We start from the raw sequence: 24,865 nt of genomic DNA on the forward strand, positions 1-24,865 counted from the left end.
CATTAACATTTTCAAGGATTTCCAAAAATAGAAAAATAGACTTTCTTAGTAACATTCAAGTTTAAGATCACAAATCTCACAACACTAAAGGAACAGCTAACGTCACAGTAAAACCTGGGTTCCTACTTCTGTCCACTCATTTCTATTTTGGACAAGTTGCAATTTTACAAAAAGACCATAAAATATAAAATAGTGATAAAATATAAAGAAGAATAAAAATCACAGCCTGCCAAGGATCATAAAAGCCTGTAATGGTTAAAGAAGCGCAGGACCAGATTAAGTCATGTTAGAGAATTCGGTCTTTGTTTTAGAAATTAAGTAGGACTGTTATATTACTAGTTTGGTTAGATAAATAAAAACATTCTAGCAGAGTTGAGGGTTTCCTAAATGGAAGAGGATAGAAAAGACAAAGAGTCATTTGGAAAGTATCTCAGCGTTTTATAAGAGAGTAGATGCAGGTCTGAAACAAACCATTAGAAAATGACCAGAATTTGGTTACTGACATAAATGTAAAAGGTATAAAATTTAGAAGACCAAGCCCAATTGTAAAGTTTCTAGCTCAGGGAAAGTGATAGAGGGTGATATAGTCAGCCATTCTGGGGAGGAAGGGAGGGAGGCCGGAGATGCTGTGTGGCACCTGGATTCAGGTCAGGTGGAAATACCATACTTGATAGGCAGCCGGGCAGGGTGGAGTGGGCAGAGGACCAGAGACAGTCTAGTTAACTGAAGGACAACCGGCACAGGTACAATTCCCTGGGACAGGAAAGTCAGTGCTGCTTAGAACTCTAAATAGCATCCATATCACCAAAGCCACAGAACACACTGCATTTTCTTTTAACTATATTAGACTATGAATGTCTGTAGTTGGCTTTGCTCACACACTACGCTTTATGGGAACTCACATCTCTCAACTCTGCTCATGCGCAAATAACTCTTCCCCTACAGGCAGCGGGGCAGGGGCATACACCCCTCTTTCCAACCTAAGGAATTCTTACATTGCACTACAAAGTGGTAGCTGCCAAGCAGATGAAAAGCTGATGTTGAATGTGACTTCCTGCTTGCATAACTTCCTTGAAACTTTAAAGTTTTCCATTTTAACACTTCTCCTTATTTCTCTTCCTTTTATATGTCAGGAAAGTTTCTCCAACTCCTTCTATGTCAAACCCAGTGGCCTTATGATATTTGGTGTGAGCAAGTCTGGCTATTTTTCTCTATCTTTCATGTATTTGTCTGACCTCTAAAATAAGATTCTAAATAAATAATGTCAAGCTAATATCTATTTTCATCTCAATCACCAACTACGGCCAGTGCGCTAAGCACCTAAAGGTTTTCAAGAAGTGCTCTCCTTACTGAAATTAGTCTAAATTACAGTTGGTGAAAATAGTGGCATTTGCGTGACCAGTGGTGGCACAGGTGACTGAAATGCTGAGGTTGCCAGTTAGAAACCCTGATGTCACTGGTTCTGAGCCCAGGCTCATCAGGGCAGGGTCGCTGGCTTGAACAGGTGATTGTCAGCTGGGAAAACCCAAGGTCACTGGTTTGAAGCAAGAGGACTACGGCTTGGCCCTGGTTAAGGCATGTACCTGAAGCAATCAATACACAGCTAAAGTGAAAGCAACTGCAGGTTGATGCTTCTCATCCTCCCTTCCCCTCTCTCCCTCTCTCTAAAAAGTGACCTTAAAAAGAAAGAAAACGGCATTTGCCAATATTAACAGCAAAGGAACAAGGTACAGAACATGGAAGTGTCCAGATTCTTTCATTCTGAAACGACCACCTCATTGACGGCATGAAACTATACTGCTCACAAAAATTAGGGGATATTTCAAAACGAATATGAAGCGATAAAATATCCCCTAATTTTTGTGAGCAGTATAATAAAAGTCACGGGGAATTACCACATATTATGCTATTTATCCCTTTCTATTTGTTCCATTGTGGACGAGTGATGTGAAGTGATTTAAATGTAATGTGCTGCGTTCCATCCCGAGTGCCCTTCTTGTACTTTGACTTAACCCGCAGGCCCAGGCTTACCGGCCCTCGTGCCCAGTGAAAGGAGGAGGGGTCTAGGAGTTGCACTTCTTTTCTCTTAGAGCTGCAGTAGCACCCAGGCACACCTCATATGTTCTTGTGTTCAGAAAGCTGCCCATATGCCAAATGATGCCTAGTAGAGGTTCAGATACACGTGAAATTGAGGTTATACTCATACACACATAACGTACTCATAATGCAATTGAAAAATAAATTCTCTCAAAAGCACAAGAGATAATGCAGCATTTCAATTATAATAATAAGTGAGGACACTGAGAATGTCAAAAGGGATGGCTACAGCAGTTACAGAGCATGGGTCTGGAGTTAGCTTACTGGCTGACATCACTGACCCACCCCTCGTTAGTTGTGTTACCGTGTTACTCTTCCTAACCTGTCTGGGCATCTGGGTTCTCACTAGTAAATGAGGCAATAATTACACTTCCTCTCAGGTCTGTCTTGAGGATTAAATGGGATCATTTGTTTAAAGTAATTAACACTGTTCCAGCACACTGAGCTCGCTAAACATCAGCTACATTAATTATTATGTTCATCAACATCATTCTTATTAGAAACCAAGAGAAGAGTGTGAAGTGTCTTTGGTAGGACAGAGGTATGGGCAGCAACGAGGCTCTCTCCCACCTCAGAAATCTAAATACAGAACAGGCAGCAACGCTTCCAAAATGAACGGGCACAGGATGTCACAGATAAATTCTGCAGCCCTTAAAGTCCACAGTCCAGTATTCTCAGGATGTTTATTAATGTGTCAGCTGGCTGGTACTGAGCCGATTTTGCACTGGTCATGGCCATTCTTCATACTTGATGTTACGAAAGGCATAACTGACTCATGTTTTGCTGAGAAACCTCCTGTATACTTGTTACTAGAGATTATCCCATATCATCCTCATTTGTTTTAGGGACTTCTTTTATAGTAGGGTCACCCAAAGGAGAAGATCTAAGAAAATACATACATACATACATACATAAATACATACACACATACATGAAAGAAAGATAGAAAGAAAGGCAGCACTTGTGTGTGAATTGATGTTGAAGCTACAATTCAGTTTTAGGTTTGGATTCTGGGGTCCTGAGTCAGCTCTTTGTTTCAATAACAGACAAGTCTTCAAGATACTCATATAGTCAAGGAGATGAAAGAGAAGAGTGTGAATAATTTCAGGCTTCTTAATATGTAGTTATTTTGGTCCCACTCAAATCTACTGAAAAAGAGTCTTCTGGGAGCACTCAAGATAGGACACAGGAATCTGTATTATAATAAGCAGCATTCCATGCATATTAAGTTTTGAGAACCACTACTCTGGGGGTTCATATTTAGCAGAGGATACACACATACAAACTGTTCTAATGCCAGGCAGTCTCTGATAGGGGCCATAATAAAGGTTCAGAGTGCAGACACTGAACAAAAAGGGGAAGTCAATCCAAACAGGTACATCTAGGAGAGTCTCCTGGAGGGGGGACTCAGCAGGCAGTTAGGACTGAGAGCAGAAAAATGGCTGGGCTAAGAACCAGGAGTGACAGGACACAAGAGCGTCACTGGCAGAGGGAGCCAGCTAAACAAAGTACCGGGATCAGGAAAGTCTGGAATACTGGAGCAGTTTCATACGGCTGGGGCCCAAGTGAGAGGCTTGCGGGGTAAGGGTGGCTGTGTTAGAAAAAGGAGCTAGATACAATTCCATACAGGACAGGAGGCCTTTAATGCCAGTCGGAATTTGGGTTCTCAGGTCTCTTTGCCATCAGAGGTAAGGTAAACTGGAAAGGGCAATTCAGGCCTACAGTCCCTTATCTACTTTCCAAAATTCAAAAAGCTATGAAAACAAAAAGATTTTTTAAATATTTATTTTAGTGGCAAACCTGCCTTAAAATAAAGTGGGGTTTCTGATAGTTATTATTTATCCAACTTACTGTGAATTGTCATGCATTCCGCTGAAAAAAAAATGTTAATGTGTTTGATTATGGGTGCTGTCCAAGCCCCATTTGGGGATGTTACAAAATTTAGTTCATGTATTATATAACATTTATGAACTCAGAAAAATTCTAAATTCCAAAACACTTCTGGGACTAAGGTTTGGTAAGGAATTGAAGGCTTGGTAAGGAATTGAAGGCTTTAACAAACAATGGGAGAGGCTCAGTAGCCTAAATGCTTTAAGAGACCAAGGAAACCTTTTAAGAAGTGGCACAATGCCTTACCTGTGGTGGTGCAGTGGATAAAGCGTCGACCTGGAAATGCTGAGGTCGCCGGTTCGAAATCCTGGGCTTGCCTGGTCAAGGCACATATGGGAGTTGATGCTTCCAGCTCCTCCCCCCCTTCTCTCTCTCTGTCTCTCCTCTCTCTCTCTCTCTCTCTCTCTCTCTCTCTCTCTCTCTCTCTCTCTCTCTGTCTCTCCCTCTCCTCTCTAAAAATGAATTAAAAAATAAATAAAATAAAAATAATTAAAAAAAAAAGAAGTGGCACAAAAGTGTGAGTAATCAGCATAGTGTGGGTAATCACCTTTTCTAGCAGCCAGTTTTCTAGCAGCACTTAGCTGCTGTGGCATTGGTCTAAAAGGAAAGGTGCCTTTGGACTATCTAAATGGTTTGGCTTGTACGGTACTTTTCTAAGCATGTACTGAAATGGCAAGGAATTTAGGTTTGAGTCCAGGCTACATCAATGAGACATGTGAAAAAAACTAAAGAAATTATAAAAAGAGTGTTTTTCTTTTCTTTAAAGGCATTTAAGTTTATATAAAGGCACTGAGGTGTATACAGATATACATGTATGCACAGAAACACCAGAGGAACACAGAGCAGAATATTTACCACACCTCTACAAGTGAAAAGCTTCTACACTTAGAAATTATAGAAGAAATGACAATGCAAAGAACCTATAGCTTTAACCAAATACTCTCATTTATTTTTGTCTAACTTTTAAAGATCATGACCAAAATAGGCAAAAATAAAAGGGGAAATATTCTTTGCAAATATTTCACATATACACTGTGTTCTTTTCTCTACAACAAAATCACACAAATTAGTGAGAAAAATATCAAGACTCCTAAATAATTAGGTTGAGGACATGAACAGATATTTGCCAAAAGAACAAATACCTTTAGGAAGCAAATTCATGACAAAAGTGTCACGGACTTCTTGACCCCACAGTGAAACACAAACACAGAAATACCATAGTTGCCTACAAATTGACACAGGTTACAAAAATGTTAATCAATGCTGGTGAAATATGATGAAATAAATATCCTTATATATTACTAAGAGCGAACATTTTAGAAAGTTTCTTGGCAAATTCAAGTTCTTTTTTTTTTTTTTTTTTAATTCAGTGAGAGGAGGGGAGGCAATGATAGACTCCTGCATGCACCTTGACTGGGATCCACGGTGATGCTCTGCTCATCTGGGGCGTTGCTCTGTTGTTCAGCAACCAAGCTCTTCTTAGCAGCTGAGGTGGAGGCCATGGAATCATCCTCAGCGCCCAGGGCCAACTTGCTCCAATTGAGTCATGAATGCAGGAGGGGGAAAAAGGAGGAGAGAAGGAGAGAGAGAGAAAAGCGAGAGAGAGAGGAGTAGAGAAGGAGATGGGCTCTTCTCTTGCATGTCCTAACCAGGAATTGAACCCAGGACATCCATGTGCTGGGCCAATGCTCTACCACTAGCCAACCAGCCAGGGCCAATTCAATTTCTTTAAACTATTCATATTCCTTGATCTAGTATTCAACCTTTGGAAACCTACCCTAAAGAAATAATAAACCCTGTAAATTTAAGCTCAAACATGAATATTTATTGCACCATTATTTATAGTGCTGAAAATCATAAACAACCAGCATATTCAGCAATCTGGCAAAAGAAATATAAATCAAAAAGTATCTAGTCAAAATGATATTATGATGGGACATAAAAATGAGACTCAGAGACATGCACAAGAGGGTGGTGGTTATGGGGGCGGGGGAGGGTGCGGGCACAAAGAAAACCAGACAGAAGGTGACGGAAGACAATTTGACTTTGGGTGAGGGGTATGCGACATAACCAAATGTCAAAATAACCTGGAGATGTTTTCTTTGAACATATGTACCCTGATTTATCAATGTCACCCTATTAAAATTAATAATAATAATAAAAAAATGTTAAAAAACCCAAAACAATATTATGCAACTAGTGAGATGATTAATCGCAGGTAATTGCAAGAAACTGTTTAGGACCAAACAGTAATGAGAAGATTAGAAATCAAAGTGATTTATACAGAATAATTATTGCTTGGTTAATAAATGAAGTTAATCTAAGAATAGAAGAATAAAAATCCAAGCCTGATTGGAAATGAAACAAAATGATTATATCCGGGTAGTAAGCATATAAATTATTTTCTTCTTCATACTGGTTTATATTTTCCAAAATATCTTTGGATATTTGGAAATTTATTTCAATGAAATTAAACATTAAATAAGCAAAAATTCAATACTAATTTATCTTCCTCCGTATCCCCATAAGACTGTCAAAAGAAAAAATGACATAAAAGTTCAAATTAACACAGATATTTTATTAACCCCTTTAGAAACTACTCCGTGCTGGGAGAAGTTCAACGTGCTTTTCTGCCTCACCAAATTCAGACAACAATCTTGTGAGGTGGGTGCTATAGTTATCTCCATTTTACACAAGCTCAAGATGTCACGCATCTTCTAAGGATTCAAGCCCCAGCTGCTTAGGAGCTGCTTGGCTCCTGAGCGGCACTCCTGACACCATGCCATGTGACTGCCTGTTGATTTCTGACACGAGAGTCTTTGGATATCATTAATATCAGCTTTCATAAAGAAAGAGAAGCACAGAGAGGTTGTGACTTGTTAAATGCCACACAGCAAACTAATAGGTAAATAAAGTTGTATTATGCTTTATAGACTGTAATTTAAAAACACCAAGAAAGCTTAAGCTTAAAATGAATGCAAACTATATTAGCTCATCTGCTCCATTTTCTTCCACATACACACTTCTTCTTTTTCCATCTTTTTAGAACCTACATTAAGGGAAAGGCAATTTTCTGAGGTCTGTAAGGATAATTTATATCGCTATCCCTGAAGGGGTGGCACTGCTCAAGTGCTCTCCTCTCAGTTCTATGGGAGAGCTACATTTCAGCCCAGGTGAGATAACATTATCACTGAAATGTCTTCTTATCAAGGAACCTCTTGGGTGTGGCACTATCCCAGGCTTCCTAAGAGCATCAGACTCTAAGAGAGCTCTCTGAGCTATAGTAGAAGAGTCAAAACAAAATACAACCAACAGCAAGAAGACAGCTCTATGTCGGCTTATTTTCTAACCCATCATAAAGTCCAAAATAAATTCCCTGCTTCCTCCTCACATCTGATATAGATTAAGAGAATCAGACTTCTCTGTTGGGAGAGCAATATTGGGAGAGCTCTTTGCCAAATAACTGGGCTAAATGACAAGAGAACGTTTTGCAAAATTGTTCCCCTGAGTGACTGTGGCTTAGTCATGCCTAATTTTTCTGTGAGCTATTTAGAGGTTTCTGAACACAGCTCTTCATGGGATCAAAAGAGAAGAAATTGAGGTCCATATCAGTCTGTAAAATTCACAGGACCCAGTGGTGTTGCCATAAGTCACAAGAACAAATTACCTCCCTATCCAGTGCTAAAGCATAGCCTGTTCAAAGAGGCAAGGAAGGACACTCTTCTCTAAAGGAACTAAGCCTGACCTGTGGTGGTGCAGTGGATAAAGCGTCGACCTGGAAATGCTGAGGTCGCCGGTTCGAAACCCTGGGCTTGCCTGGTCAAGGCACATATGGGAGTTGATGCTTCCAGCTCCTCCCCCCTTCTCTCTCTCTCTCTCTTTCTCTCTCCTCTCCCTCTCTCTCCTTTCTATAAATGAATAAATAAAATAAAATAAATTAAAGGAACTAAGATTCCCAATCGCTCTCCTTTGACTCAACATCAGACATAAATAATGACCAGCAAAGTCCACAGCAGAGATGAGGGCAATAAAAATTGGAATATATGTATAATTAATTGAGAGGAGTTTTCTATTTAAATCGAAAGATCAAGACCTAGTTTCCTAAACTCAGCTGGCTAGAGCATCATCCCGATATGCCAGGGTTTCTGGCTCGATCTTGGGTCAGCACACATACAAGGATCCACCAATGAATGCAAAATTAAGTGGAGCAACAACTCTCTCTCTAAAATCAATCAGTCAATCAATCAATCAATAATTTTTTAAAAAGACCTAGTTTGCATGAGTGATTGCAAAAGTACCTTATTTTATTATAAAAAATGTAAAGAGCTAAATACAAAGTCTAGAGAAGAAAGAAAAAACACCCAGCAGGGACATTGGATAGAGAAGGAGCCACCACTGTGGCTTTTTTTTACTCACTGTTTTAAACTAATTGAATTCTTTCGGAACAAAATCTTAAGCAGAACCCCACACAGAAAACAGGTAAGAATAGAGTTGGTCTGGTAGGGGGACAGGAAGGATGTTGGAATATCTGGATTCTGTTTTGCTATCCCCTGACTTATCTCCAAGTCTTGAAAGACACAGTTTGGAAACCAGCATTCTATAAGGCAAATTTCAAACTTCAAGTGTTAAGTGTTCCACATCCTAAATATAACTTGAAGGAATCTTTCTTCCCTTACCTCTGAACACTGTCTTATATAAATCTTTTTTTTTTTTTTTTTGCCAGACTGGCCTACTTACTGTTCCCTAAGATGTACTTTCCTGTTTCCCCCTTTATCCCAGAATGCTCCAACACTTCCCCCAACTGTATTAGTGCTCACTCTTGAAGGCTCAGCTAAATTTCCAATAACACCAAACCGGTGAAAACTGTATCACTCAGAGATACTTCTGCTCTGTACCATCTACTTGGCTAATTAACTTTTAAAGATTCTCTGCTGTAATAAATTACCACAAACTTAATGTCTGAAAACAACACAAATTGGTCGCTTTATAGCTCTCAGTTAAAAGTACAACATGGTCTCTGAGGGCCAAAATCAAGGTGTTGGCATTCCTTCTGGAGATTTTTCTTTGCCGTTTCTAAAAGGCAACTGCACTGTTTGGGCTCTCCAGTGGCCCTAGTCACTATTTTCAAAGCCACTTTTAGGGAATGTGATTAGGTTGGGCCCACCTGTATTGCCCTGAATAATCTCCTCATCTCAAGGTCTTAACCTTAATCACATCTGTCAAGCCGCTTTTGCCATGCAAGGTGACATAGTCATATAAGTTCTGGGGACTAGGGTTTGAATATCTTTGGTGGGAACATTATTTTGACTATCACAGATGCTTCTCAAAGTGTCCAGGAGTGAGGACCACTTCATGGTCTTTTGTGTAAATGCAGTTTAAGATGAACTGAGTTACCTATACCTACTTCATCTCTCCCACGAGTTTTGTGGAAACCATGGTTGAATTCAATTAGGCATTTTCCCAAGTAAGAGAGAAAAATATAAGGAAGTTAATCAAGAAATTAAGTTAATCAAGATCTGATAGGCCCTGGCCAGTTGGCTCAGTGGTAGAGCATTGGCCTGGCGTACAGGAGTCCCGGGTTCGATTCTGGCCAGGACACACAGGAGAAGCGCCCATCTGCTTCTCCACCCCTCCCCCTCTCCTTCCTCTCTGTCTCTCTCTTCCCCTCCCGCAGCCAAGGCTCCACTGGAGCAAAGTTGGCCTGGGCACTGAGGATGGCTCTGTGGCCTCTGCCTCAGGCTCTAGAATGGCTCTGATTGCGGCAGAGCGATGCTCCAGATGGGCAGAGCATCATCCCCTGGGGCACATGCGGGAGTCTGTCTGACTGCCTCCCCGTTTCCAACTTTGGAAAAATACCAAAAAAAAAAAAAAAAAAGATCTAATAATATCCTGTAAGGTGAAGGAGGTTGATGACTGTGTGTACCGGTTTCTGGGAACCACTGCTTCATTTAAACCTTTTTCTGTTTGTAGGTAATTCCATGGGTTCTTTGAATAAACACCCAGGATTGTAGTGTGTCAGAATTGAACCAGATGATCAATCCTAGAATGTTACCAAGGATCACATGAGTTCTGCAAAATATTTTGCCACATTATTTATTGTTGAAAGAGATTTTGTATTTCATTTAAATTTTGAGGTATCTATGAAGGATGGCTAAGGCACCATTAAACAGTGGCTCATGGCACCTTGTAACCATTTTATCAATGGTTTAAAAAAATACTAACCAAGTTTCCTTTACTGAATTCCTCTGAAATACCACATACGCCTATGGTCTTCCTATAAAGTTTCTTGATCTGTTACAGCTCTCATTTTGGTACCTGCATTTGATTTGGTTAACTATTGATTTTGTTGTCTTATTATAATTCTGTTCAGCATAGGTTGAATGAATGACCTGCTCTGAGAATCGTGACACAGGTGTACTGTGGTGCAGGGGCTCCTGTCTAGAAGCTCTCTGACCGCCGAGTGCTTGGGCCGTCTCTCTCCAATGGCTCTCATCACTTAAATTGCTTCACATTATGCTTATCAACTTTACTCCCATACTGTACAACAAAAAGACAGGCAAAATTTTCATCTTTTTTGTAGTACCTACTACAATCCATTAAACAAAGAATGTTCTCTATAAATATTTTGGGGATGTGTTATAACTGGTATGTAAATTAAACTTCAAAATTTAATATGCTTAAAAGTTCAGTCACGAGATGACGTCAGAGTAATGGCGGAGTAGGAAGTGATACCGATAAATCTCCCCCAAAACTCAACAAGATCTTCAACCAGAAACAGAAAAACCTATACTTGGAGCTTCCAGATTCTTCGCAATACACCTAAAGTTATGATTGAGTGAAAAATTGGCTAAATATATAACCAAACCCCGAAGGAAATAGGGAGTAAAAAATGCTCCGCCTTCCTCACTAACCTAAACAGGGCGGCTTTCTCTGGTAATTGTGAATATAGAAACTGAGGCGGGCAAAGGGGGTGAATAGATCCAGGCCCCCGCAGCAAAAACGGCCGAACCAGGCTGTGGCTCAGAGATCCAAACCGAGGAAAATCTGATCCTGTGGCAACCCGGGCAATACAAGCTAACACTCGCGCCAAACCCAAACAAAGAAAGACAAGCGGAGCGGCCATTTTACCCGGTCTCCTGGTCGGTGCGCAGTTAGTGGAAGAGAGATTTCTTCCTAAGCCGCGGAAGTGGGTGCCCGTGTTGCCCCACGGAGAGGCAGGGTCAGAGGCCTTTCTGTGGGCCGAGGACAGAGTCTCTGGGCAGCCCCAGCGCCCTGGGAAAGCCACACACGGGAGGGAGTGAGAACTAATCCCAACGGTGGAGATTTTCCGTGCTGGAGGCTGTTTCACTCAGAGGGAACCACGGCCGGCCTCATATCCTGGTTTGCGCACGCAGATAAGGAGTGAGCGATTCCTCCGAGTGCCTCGGCAGTGCGCGCCCATGTTATCGCAGAGAGGGGCAGAGTCAGGGGCCTTTGTGTGGGCCAAAGCGGAATCTCGGGCCGCCCCAGCGCCTTGCAAAAGCCGCACACGGGGACGGAGCGAGACTCAATTCCAACGCTGCAACTTTTCCCTGCGGTTGGGGGTTTCACTCAGAGCGTGAGACTGCTGGCCGGATATCCTGGTTGCAGACAGTGAGTGAGAGTTTCCTCCAAGCGCCCCGGAAGTGGGCGCCTGCTTGTGTTACCGGATAGAGTGGCAGAGCCAGAGGTCTTCGAGTGGGCGGAAAGCCCGCCTGATTATGCTAGCAGCTCTGACTGACTGAGCCTTACCCAGAGCCCTGTGCTGAGTGGAAATAGAGTGGGGAGTTGCCAGCAATTTGAGCCTCTTACTATCCAGGCAGAGGCAGCAGCAACCCCATACCTGGACTATCAGGCTACTAATTGAGGAAGGAAAGACTAGGAGAAAGGCTCCAGGAACACAGACTCTCTCACTGTCGGAGCCTATAAATGCTAATGAGCCTCGACTCCCAACGAGAATAAAGCACAATACATGACATTGCCATGAGACTTATCAACTGCAAACCTCTACCTGAGCGTGCCAAAGGGGCAGAACCCGGGGTACAGAGTCACCGACCAGGAAGAGGGAGAGAAAAGAAAAAGCAAGAAGATAACCTCTCAAAATCAAGAATAATATGCAGACTTTATAACCTATCCCATTTTATTATATTTGTTCGTTTGTTTCTCTTATCTTCCTTCTTGAGACTTTTTTTTCCTCCTCCAATTAGGCCGATTAACTCTCTACCGGTCTTACTCTCTCCTCTCCTTGAACTACACTACCCATAAGTGTTACATCTCCCATTATCATTTCTCTTCTCTTCCTTTCTCTCTATGAGGGTTGCACTCCAAAACCCTTAACTCTCTCTCTCTCTCTCCTTTCTTTTTTCTTCTTTTAGTGGTTCCCTCTTTTTTTCTCTCTCTCTCTTTCTTTTCTCCCTCTATAGTAGTTTCTTCCTTTCTCCTTTACATCTCCTCTCATTCAAACCTCAATAACAAACAAATTATCTTATCTGGGACTCAAACCTATGTTTGTGGCATTTTGGGGGGTTTTTACTTCACCTTTTTAACTCACTAGCAGTGCTCCCATCCCTGGCTCTCCATATTATCTAGTTCTTGTTCCACTAAATACAATAGTAAGTTTTTAATTTGTCCCCCCATTTTTCCATTTTCCTCTTATTCCTCTCATCATAACTCTTAGAAAACCAACACCTAAAAGCAAATCATTTTATTCTTGACCCAAATTTTTTCCTTATTTGCTTTTTGTGGGTCCATACGCTCTTTTTTTTTTCTTTTTTCTTTTATTTTTTTTCCTTTTTTTTTTTTTTTTCTTTCTCTCTTTTTTGCCCCTTTATTACTTTTCCCCAATTCAGGCCCTCCATCACAGGCATTGTTTGTTATAACTCACAGTCCACCACAAGATTTTCTCAAGAAAGAGGGGAGAGGAAAGGAGAGGAAAAAAAGAGGGGGGGAATAATTTCCTTTTTTAAAAATTTTTATTTTATTTTTCTTTATTTCATTATTAATTTTTTTTTAAAAAAACAACTCTTTTCGATTTGTTATTTTTTTATTTTTTTTAACTTTTTATTCTTTATTAAATCTCATTAAAACTATCAACAAAACCACCCTCAGATGCCATTAAGGAAGAGAAAATCGAATATCATGGATACAAAAGAAAGAGAGGTAACACAGCTAGATGAGGAAAAATCTATGGAGAAAAAATTTAATATATTGGAAACCTTGGAGCTAAATGACAGAGAATTCAAGATAGAAATCCTAAAAATCCTCCGAGATATACAAGAAAACACAGAAAGGCAATATAGGGAAATCAGAAAACAACTCCATGAACACAAAGAATATATGTCCAAGGAAATTGAAACTATAAAAACAAATCAAACAGAGATGAAAAACTCAATTCACGAGCTGAAAAACGAAGTAACAAGCTTAGCTAATAGAACAGGTCAGATAGAAGAGAGGATTAGTGAAATAGAAGACAAGCAACTTGAGGCACAACAGAGAGAAGAAGAAAGAGACTCAAAAATTAAAAAAAATGAGATAGCCCTACAAGAATTATCTGACTCCATCAAAAAGAATAACATAAGAATAATAGGTATATCAGAGGGAGAAGAGAGAGAAAATGGAATGGAGAACATACTTAAACAAATAATTGATGAGAACTTCCCAAGCCTGTGGAAAGAACTAAAGCCTCAAGTTCAAGAAGCAAACAGAACTCCAAGTTTTCTTAACCCCAACAAACCTACTCCAAGGCATATCATAATGAAATTGACACAAACCAACAGCAAAGAAAAAATTCTCAAGGCAGCCAGGGAAAAGAAGAATACAACATATAAAGGAAGGCCCATTAGATTATCATCAGATTTCTCAGCAGAAACTCTACAAGCTAGAAGAGAGTGGACCCCAATATTTAAAGTCCTGAAAGAGAGGAACTTTCAGCCACGAATACTATACCCATCAAAGCTATCCTTCAAATACGAAGGAGAAATAAAAACATTCACAGATACAGAAAAGATGAGGGAATTTATCATCAGAAAACCCCCACTCCAGGAATTACTAAAGGGGGTTCTCCAATCAGATACAAAGAACAAAAAAAAACAGAGCTACAAGTAAAAGCTCCAAGAAGAACACAATAAAACCAAATTTAAACTGTGACAACAACAAAAAGAAAGAGGGGGAGAAGACGGAGATTAACAGTAGCAAAGGACGATGGAGTGCAAAAGTACTCACAAAATAGTTCGCTACAATGAACAGGGTAGGGACCCTTTTCATTACTCAAAGGTAACCACCATTGAAAAAACCACCACAGAAGCACATGAGATAAAAAAGATAGCAACAGAGGAAAGATGTATCTAATACAACCAAATAAAAACAAAAGATAGAAAAACGAAAGAGAAGGATCAAACAAGACACAAAACTAACAGAAAGCAAGATATAAAATGGCAAGAGGGAACTCACAAGTATCAATAATTACACTAAATGTAAATGGATTAAACTCACCAATAAAAAGGCACAGAGTAGCAGAATGGATTAAAAAAGAAAATCCAACTGTATGCTGCCTACAGGAAACTCATCTAAGTAACAAGGATAAAAACAAATTCAAAGTGAAAGGCTGGAAAACAATACTCCAAGCAAATAACATCCAAAAAAAAGCAGGTGTAGCAATACTCATATCGGATAATGCTGACTACAAGACAGGAAAAGTACTTAGAGACAAAAATGGCCATTTCATAATGGCTAAGGGGACACTGAATCAAGAAGACATAACAATTCTTAATATATATGCACCAAACCAAGGAGCACCAAAATATATAAGACAGCTACTTATTGTTCTTAAAACAAAAACTGACAAAAATACAATCATACTTGGAGACCTCAATACACCGCTGACGGCTCTAGATCGGTCATCCAAACAGAGAATCAACAAAGACATAGTGGCCTTAAACAAAACACTAGAGCACCTGGATATGATAGACATCTACAGGACATTTCATCCCAAAGTGACTGAGTATACATTTTTCTCCAGTGTACATGGATCATTCTCAAGAATTGACCATATGTTGGGCCACAAAGACAATATCAGCAAATTCAGAAAAATTGAAGTTGTACCAAGCATATTTTCTGATCATAAAGCCTTGAAACTAGAATTCAACTGCAAAAAAGAGGAAAAAAATCCCACAAAAATGTGGAAACTAAACAACATACTTTTAAAAAATGAATGGGTCAAAGAAGAAATAAGTGCAGAGATCAAAAGATATATACAGACTAATGAAAATGACAATACGACATATCAGAATCTATGGGATGCAGCAAAAGCAGTGATAAGAGGGAAGTTCATATCGCTTCAGGCATATATGAACAAACAAGAGAGAGCCCAAGTGAACCACTTAACTTCCCACCTTAAGGAACTAGAAAAAGAAGAACAAAGACAACCCAAAACCAGCTGAAGAAAGGAGATAATAAAAATCAGAGCAGAAATAAATGAATTAGAGAACAGAAAAACTATAGAAAAAATTAATAGAACAAGGAGCTGGTTCTTTGAAAAGATCAACAAAATTGACAAACCCTTGGCAAGACTTACCAAGGAAAAAAGAGAAAGAACTCATATAAACAAAATACAAAATGAAAGAGGAAAAATCACCACGGACACCGTAGATATACAAAGAATTATTGTAGAATACTATGAAAAACTTTATGCCACTAAATTCAACAACCTAGAAGAAATGGATAAATTCCTAGAACAATACAACCTTCCTAGACTGAGTCAAGAAGAAGCAGAAAGCCTAAACAGACCTATTAGTAGAAAAGAAATAGAAAAAACCATTAAAAACCTCCCCAAAAATAAAAGTCCAGGCCCTGACGGCTATACCATCAGATTTTATCAAACATAAAAGAAGACTTCATTCCTATTCTACTGAAAGTCTTCCAAAAAATTGAAGAAGAAGCAATACTTCCAAACACATTTTATGAGGCCAACATAACCCTCATACCAAAACCAGGCAAGGATGGCACAAAAAAAGAAAACTACAGACCAATATCTCTAATGAATACAGATGCTAAAATACTAAACAAAATACTAGCAAATCGAATACAACAACATATTAAAAAAATAATACATCATGATCAAGTGGGATTCATCCCAGAATCTCAAGGATGGTTCAACATACGTAAAACGGTTAATGTAATACACCATATCAACAAAACAAAGAACAAAAACCACATGATCTTATCAATAGACGCAGAAAAGGCTTTCGATAAAATACAACACAATTTTATGTTTAAGACTCTCAACAAAATGGGTATAGAAGGAAAATATCTCAACATGATAAAGGCCATATATGATAAACCATCAGCTAACATCATATTAAATGGCACTAAACTGAAGGCTTTCCCCCTTAAATCAGGAACAAGACAGGGTTGTCCACTCTCTCCACTCTTATTTAATGTGGTACTAGAGGTTCTAGCCAGAGCAATCAGACAAGACAAAGAAATAAAAGGCATCCATATCGGAAAAGAAGAAGTAAAGGTATCACTTTTTGCAGATGATATGGTCCTATACATCGAAAACCCCAAAGAATCCACAAAAAGACTACTAGAAACAATAAGCCAATACAGTAAGGTCGCAGGATACAAAATTAACATACAGAAGTCAATAGCCTTTCTATATGCCAACAATGAAACAACTGAGAAGGAACTCAAAAGAATAATCCCCTTCACGATTGCAACAAAAAAAATAAAATACTTAGGAATAAACATAACAAAGAATGTAAAGGACTTATATAATGAAAACTATAAACCATTGTTAAGGGAAATCGAAAAAGATATAATGAGATGGAAGAATATACCTTGTTCTTGGCTAGGAAGAATAAATATAATCAAGATGGCTATATTACCCAAAGCAATATACAAATTTAATGCAATTCCCATCAAAATTCCAATGACATTTTTTAAAGAAATAGAGCAAAAAATCATCAGATTTATATGGAATTATAAAAAATCCCGAATAGCCAAAGCAATCCTAAAGAAAAAGAATGAAGCTGGGGGCATAACAATACCTGACTTCAAACTCTATTATAGGGCCACGACAATCAAAACAGCATGGTATTGGCAGAAAAATAGACACTCAGACCAATGGAACAGAATAGAAAGTCCAGAAATAAAACCACATATATATAGTCAAATAATTTTTGATAAAGGGGCCAACAACACACAATGGAGAAAAGAAAGCCTCTTCAATAAATGGTGCTGGGAAAACTGGAAAGCCACATGCAAAAGAATGAAACTGGACTACAGTCTCTCCCCCTGTACAAAAATTAACTCAAAATGGATCAAAGATCTAAACATAAGACCTGAAACAATTAAGTACATAGAAGAAGACATAGGTACTCAACTCATGGACCTGGGTTTTAAAGAGCATTTTATGAATTTGACTCCAATGGCAAGAGAAGTGAAGGCAAAAATTAATGAATAGGACTACATCAGACTAAGAAGTTTTTGCTCAGCAAGGGAAACTGATAACAAAATAAACAGAAAGCCAACTAAATGGGAAATGATATTTTCAAACAACAGCTCAGATAAGGGCCTAATATCCAAAATATACAAAGAACTCATAAAACTCAACAACAAACAAACAAACAATCCAATAAAAAAATGGGAAGAGGATATGAATAGACACTTCTCACAGGAAGAAATACAAATGGCCAACAGATATATGAAAAGATGCTCATCTTCTTTAGCTATTAGAGAAATGCAAATCAAAACGGCAATGAGATACCACCTCACACCTGTTCGATTAGCTGTTATTAGCAAGTCAGGTAATAGCAAATGTTGGAGAGGCTGTGGAGAAAAAGGAACCCTCATACACTGTTGGTGGGAATGTAAAGTAGTACAACCATTATGGAAGAAAGTATGGTGGTTCCTCAAAAAACTGCAAATAGAACTACCTTATGACCCAGCAATCCCTCTACTGGGTATATATCCCCAAAACTCAGAAACATTGATACGTAAAGACACATGCAGCCCCATGTTCATTGCAGCATTGTTCACAGTGGCCAGGACATGGAAACAACCAAAAAGCCCATCAGTAGATGACTGGATAAAGAAGATGTGGCACATATACACTATGGAATACTACTCAGCCATAAGAAATGATGACATCGGAACATTTACAGCAAAATGGTGGGATCTTGATAACATGATACGAAGCGAAATAAGTAAATCAGAAAAAAACAGGAACTGTATTATTCCATACGTAGGTGGGACATAATAGTAAAACTAAGAGACATTGATAAGAGTGTGGTGGTTACGGAGGGGAGGGGGGAATGGGAGAGGGATAGGGGGTGGGAGGGGCACAAAGAAAACAAGATAGAAGGTGACAGAGGACAATCTGACTTTGGGTGGTGGGTATGCAACATAATTGAACGACAAGATAACCTGGACTTGTTATCTTTGAATATACGTATCCTGATTTATTGATGTCACCCCATTAAAAAAATAAAATTATAAAAAAAAAAAAAAAAAAAAAAAGTTCAGTCAGATAACTAGAACATCCAATGTGAGATCTCTCTATTGTATAAAAAATATATACAAAATAAGAATGATTTATTTTTTATCTATATCTTAGGAACATAACCTTAGGGAATAAGACAGATAAAAAGAATATGAACTTCAAAGTAGAAACCCAGGTTTAAAGCAAAGTTGCATCATTCATTTCTCTTATAAACTTGGATAAACTATATAACATCATTGACTTTCAATGTTCCCATCTATAAATATTATTTCACAAAATATTTGCTAGGCTTAAATGAGGATGTTTATAAAAGGGCCTGTACACATGTATACTAGTTTTATTTTTCCAACTCTGCTTCCCTCTCTCATCCCAACCAAATCTCTGTTCTCTTTGCTGCACTATGACAGTTTGTCTGACAAAATCTAAACAGGTTATGATACGGTCCCTTTGGAGCAAGAACAATGACATTTTGTTACATAGCTCAAGGGCTGGCTGCAGGGCACAGGCAAAGGATGCGAGAACCTTGGCACCAGGAGCATTACTCTTAGAACTAACAGAATTCAGGAATTAAAATGAGGCACATTTCCCAAATCCCACATCTCCAATTCAAACACAGATCCAAAGTCATTGTATGGTGTTATGTGAATAATATAGGTGACTATATCTCACTACAACCCTGCACCTACATGGTTAGGTCATCCTGTCTAAGCTGATAGGAGCCCACTGCTCTCATACCCTTTTGTGCATCTAGAGAAGGTCTGTTTGACCAGCCAGCCACTGGAAAGCTACCATCCTGGTCGCATATTGGTTATTAAAGAAGATACTGAAAGACTCTAGGCTGAGGGTTTGAGCCTTGGCTTTGCTACCATTTGCAATGTAGCCATGGGTAATCATGCAATGTCTCTGGGCCTCAATTCCCCACATATAAAGGTATTCTTTCCAAATAGAAAATTCAGTAATTTATTTGAATCTGTCATGACTTGTATAAATTTTGTATTAGAGACCAAAAGAAACATATGAGAAACCACCTCAAACAAGATTAAGACTAAACTATCTACTTTTTTGGGTTAAAGTCCTGTGGTGGCTTAAACGTCAGGAGACTTGAGGTCAAATTTCATGCATGCCTTTACACAAGGTAGCTTTAAGTGAAGTTATTTACCTTTTTTAAGTTTCAGCTTGCTCATCGGTAAAATGGCCTATTAATATCTCTTTATAGGAGTGCTTTCTTACACGAGGAACATGAGAACTGATCACAAAGCGCCTGGAATACAGTAGATAGTCAATACGTAATTGTTGAATCTGGAATCTTGCTATGCACACTCCCTACCCAAAGATGCTGGTCCTTTGCTCTTTTGTCCCAGTCTGTCTAGTGAAGAAAATCTTGAGAACCTATAGGAAGTTGGCTGTTGGCTGTTTAATCTATAAACAACATGGAGCCTATGGAGCAAAACTGCCAGAGGAGGAAGACAGCCTATGAGTTGTCCAGTTTCACATGCTGGACAAGCCTCTCTCAGCTGGAACCACCGTCATATCTATAACATTGTTTTTTCATTTAATCCAACAAACAAATACTTTACTTTTTATGTGTCAGGTCCTAAATAAAACCTCAGAGGATACACATGTGGGACGAACATAGGCCCTGTGTGCACATGAAGCTCACATAGCTTTTTGCTCCCGCACCCATGAACAGGCACACACAACCTTTGTAGCACATGGAGTCAAGGTACAATGGGAGACCAATTGTGCGCCACAGAAATCCTCATATCTACTGTAGTAAGGAGTAGTTATGGAAGCCTGACTTTAAATAGAAATGCACACATACACACAGAATACCTGTCAGCTATTTCTCATTATCATTTTTTTACCTTTTTTATTATTTATTTATTTATTCATTTTAGAGAGGAGAGTGAGAGAGAGAGAGAGAGAGAGAGAGATAAAGGGGAGAGGAGCAGGAAGCATCAACTCCTATATGTGCCTTGACCAGACAAGTGCAGGGTTTCAAAGTGGTGACCTCACCATTCCAGGTCGACGCTTTATCCACTGCGCCACCACAGGTCAGGTTCATTATCATTTCTTAATCATAGAATTTCCCTAGAAGATGAATGCATTTTGATTAAAGATGTTTATTCATTGTTCCAAATCAGGTTTTCTCTAAAAAGCCTATAAATGACAATTCTAGCCCTTTATTTAGAGAGTCTGAAAATGATCTCTACTCATCTCAATCCAAAACTTACTAGTATAAAATGATGTATAAGCTACTTTTAAATTTGCATAAATATTGATCCTTTATATTAAAAATATGCAAGGTTAAAATATACGATATATTAATGATATTCTACAATGCATTAAAAATTTCAAAATCTGGCAGGTATATGGTATACATTTTTCTTAGTCTTTTTTATGAGGTCATTTTAATAATTTTTATATACAGCAATCCATTCAACAGGTTAAAAACAGCCATTGTTTCAACTGACACTGATTGCCTTCTTTTGTTTCCAGAAAATATATTGAGTTCTGTATGCTTGGAGATTTCCAAATTCAGAATATTGTATATTTCAGGATGTTTCCTTTTTTTACCTGCCATCTTATTTTTTCAGTCATTGGATTTATACATTTTAAAGGATTGTTTTGCTATAAAATATTTTCCATATGAATCTGCTTATAGACTCCCTCTAGTGAAGGCGCTACTTAGTATGAACACCGGTGGTTCAGCACTCTGCTTCATTTTCCTCTGGCCCTCAAATTAAAGTTCGTCATGGCTGTCCTCTGTGATCTCAATCATCTGTTGTATTACTTTAAATACCACTTCAGTGCTAAGGCATCCCAAGTCTGTATAACCAGGCCACATCTCCCTGAGCTCCGGACTGCAACCTTCTACCAACAACTCCACTTGGGTGTCTATCATCAGGCTCTTGAACATAACATGGCCAAACAGCATCATTGATTTGCTACTTCTTCCCTTCCCCAGGCTTTCCTAATCCACACCTCCTTGTCTTTCACCTTTACAATAAATGGAATCACTAATTCACTCAGTTGCTTATACCAGATCCTTGATTTTTTTTTCTTAACCATCCTGCCAACTCAAGCTATTAACAACACTTGTTAGTGCCAGCTCAAGATATTTTCTGACTCCAATACCACTGCAAGGCTTCCATTTGACCATAGCTAGTTGTATAACCCCTGGACCTGTGCATGCACTGCCTAAGTGGTGCACACTATCACCCTGTTTGTTTCCTGGTAGCAAGAATGTAAAACATGTCATGTCATGTCTGCTTAAAAACTGTCCCCCATGTCCCACTATCCATTTGAAAACTAAGCTCCATATGATGGCTGACAAGGGCCTACCCACCCCCTCAATCTCATGTCTTCTCTATTCCCACTGTGCACCAGCCACAACAACCTTTTGTTATTTTTTGGTCGCTTAATTGCATCAAATGTTCTATCCCTTCTGCCAGGTCTGCCTCCACAAATGGTCCTTCCCCTATTACTCAGACCAAAACAGACCTGAAGTTGGTGAACTCCTAATTTCCTCTAAGCCACAAGATGTTCCAGGACCACCAGGCCAGCAGCTTCTTTCAGGAGATTTAACAGCCCTCAAGAAGCCAGAGGCTGGGCTGAGCAGCCGCATTTACAGAAAGGAGCTATGTTCACTCTCCGCAGCCAGGTTTCACTCCAGCAAACCCCATCACCCACAGCAGCTAAACTCTAGATTACACAGCTCAAGGACAAGTTAATGGGATTTGGCAGAACATAAAAGGAAACAAGAAATTACAAAGGAAAATGCACTTAAAATAGAAATAGGTAAAAGACACAGATGTAGAACAGTGCCAGCTAAATACATCAAACTGTATTTACATTTCTGTGTTATCTTTAGGGACAAGCAGGAAAGGAGATGCAGAATCACTGAATTCTGCTAGAATCTGCATTTAACTTTACTTCTATGAATCTTGAAAAAATCAGAATATGGGGCATCTATACAACCCGAAGTGCTACACATTAATTACATTGGCTTGGCTTTGAAAAAGGTTGATTTACAAATTTCAAGCTTGCTAGTCACCCTGGCACAGATGCTGTTAGCTCTGCCAGCACATGGTGTGCGGAGAGCTTTGCAGTTCACATGGCAATGTACACTCTCCTGTCTGGATCTCACAACAACCCGGAATTTGATTTCCCTTGTTCTACAGATGCCAGAAACTGATGTCCAGGGATTTTATGCAGTTTGACCAAAGAATCAGTTATAAAGCCTAAATCCAGACTATGTTCTTCTAAGTCCTACTATATTAGATAATAAAGTTACGGTACCTGGAAAAACAATATTCTAGAACACAGGAGATATGCTAGTCCTGGTCCTATCATCAACCAGCAAGTGTGACCTTGAGCAAGTCATACTATTTAGGCCTTAGTTTCCTCAAGTGTAAAGACGGGTATAATAACACCTGCATTAGCTCTACCAACGGACTATTTTAAGGAGCAACTGTGACTTCTCATCACATCTTCTACTGCTCGCCCCCAGCTCACACCACTCATCCACATGACCTAGCAACTGTTCCCAGGCAAAGTGTATTCCCACTTGAAGATCACTCCACCTGACTGCTGAATACCTCTTGCCCTGATATGCATAGTATCTTGTCTGTTGTGTCCTGGAGGCCACTGCTCACATGTCCCCATATTAGTGAGTCATTCACTGACTATCAAAAATAAAACAGATAACTCCTGCCCCTAACCCATACTCCTTTCTTACCTACTCTGTTTTATAGTTCTCCATAAAACATATTTCTTCTCTGCCTGACTTTTTTCTATTTGTTTATCTTCTCACAACTAGATGGCCATCTTGATGAAAGCAGGGGTTTTTGTCTGTGTTGGTAATCCCAAAGCCCAGGACAGTAGCTAATACAGAGTCTGCCCTTTAAACACTGATCTATTGACCGGATAAAAATTGAATAAGGCAATTATATGAATGAATGTGTGATTATCATAGTATCTTGTCTCTCTGGGTCTGTCTACCATTAAAGAGGTTATGGATAGCATTTGTGGTGTTAAAATCTGTGTCTTTAATCAGGGTAAACTTCGCAACTCACAATTTTAAATGAGTTAGCAGATCATAGGCCTAGAAAACACATCTATATGATAATTAGTTACTGGAGCCTGTGCTTAACAACATAAGTCCTACAAAGCCCTCAAACCTTGTAATTCTATGGCTAATGCCAGAGATGTTAAAATATCACCACCCAGAATTTCCATGTCTGTGAAAAAAGACAGAAAGTAAAAACAAAATTCCTTGCATCTCACAACAAAGAATTTCCAAACAATTCAGTGGTCACTTCTGGGAAGGAAAGAATGGAATGGTGGTGGGAAGTCTTTAGCTATATCCATAATATTAAAAAAAAGAGAGAGAGAGAGATGGAGCAAATATGGCAAGATAGTGAATCTCAATGTTCTTTTCAATAGGTTTAAGCTATATTACTATAAAAATAATAATAGTGAAACCAAGCAGTATGATGTCTCCATTATAGATACCAGAACCTGCCAATCTCAGCTTCTTAAAGATGGAAAACACCTTAGTAGTCATGCAGACTAATGTGCATCCAAAGCATAAGTACCCTTCCCAAACAACCCAATAGTCAGACATTCACTTAGCAGTCCTGCTTCATGATCCCTTTCTTCCATTGACAAGGTCTTCCCCCATACTTTGGAGTATTCCAAATTTTAATTCTATTATCATCCTCACCCCAGCAGCCTTATCTGAAGCAGAGGATCTCGCATGGCTGAAGAAGACCAGATGAGTTCTTTAGTTCTTTCTCTTCCTCTAAATGTATGTGTGCGCATGTTTGGAGGTCCTTCATTTAATTGAAATCAGCCTCTCTGTTGACTCGTACCCACTGGTCTGTGTGTACTCCCGTCATGTGGCAGCCCTCCAAATACTGTAAGACAGCAACTGCACCACATTGAGGTTTTTCCACGTTAAATGTTACCAGCTTGGCCTGACCTGCGGTGGCACAGTGGATAAAGTGTCGACCTGGAACACTGAGGTCGCCGGTTCAAAACCCTGGGCTTGCCTGGTCAAGGCACATATGGGAGTTGATGCTTCCTGCTCCTGCCCCCTTCTCTCTCTCGATCTGCCTCCCTCTCTTTCTCTCCTCCTCTCTAAAATGAATAAAAAAAAATAATAATATCATTAAAAAAAATGTTACCAGCTTGTTCAACCGGTGCCATGGGAAGAGAAGCTTGGCTAACCACCAGCGGCAGATGGTATCTAATATGGGAATCCATTAAGCTGGTTATTCTGCATAAGTATTGCTGTATTTATATGTGCCCAATTTTAACAAGGAACTCATGGAACTGAAACCTTTTTTAACTGCT

The 24,865-nt window shown here is 39.2% G+C and overlaps 1 protein-coding gene across 6 annotated transcripts in view; it reads right to left on the reverse strand.

The window, feature by feature from the left end:
* The window catches only part of STXBP6 (syntaxin binding protein 6), a 314,060-nt gene that overhangs the window by 126,203 nt on the left and 162,992 nt on the right, over positions 1 to 24,865 (reverse strand). The window contains exon 1 of one of the 6 annotated variants that reach the window (XM_066277616.1): positions 22,010 to 22,170. The exons of the other annotated variants lie outside the window; for them this stretch is intronic. Within the exon in view, the coding sequence (XP_066133713.1) occupies positions 22,010 to 22,133 (124 nt within the window). The 5' untranslated portion in view covers positions 22,134 to 22,170. Of the gene's footprint in view, positions 1 to 22,009; positions 22,171 to 24,865 lie in introns of those variants that run through there. 6 annotated transcript variants of the gene reach the window in all.

The sequence above is a fragment of the Saccopteryx bilineata genome, chromosome 4 (genome assembly GCF_036850765.1).
Source record: "Saccopteryx bilineata isolate mSacBil1 chromosome 4, mSacBil1_pri_phased_curated, whole genome shotgun sequence".
Taxonomy (NCBI): Eukaryota; Metazoa; Chordata; class Mammalia; order Chiroptera; family Emballonuridae; genus Saccopteryx; species Saccopteryx bilineata.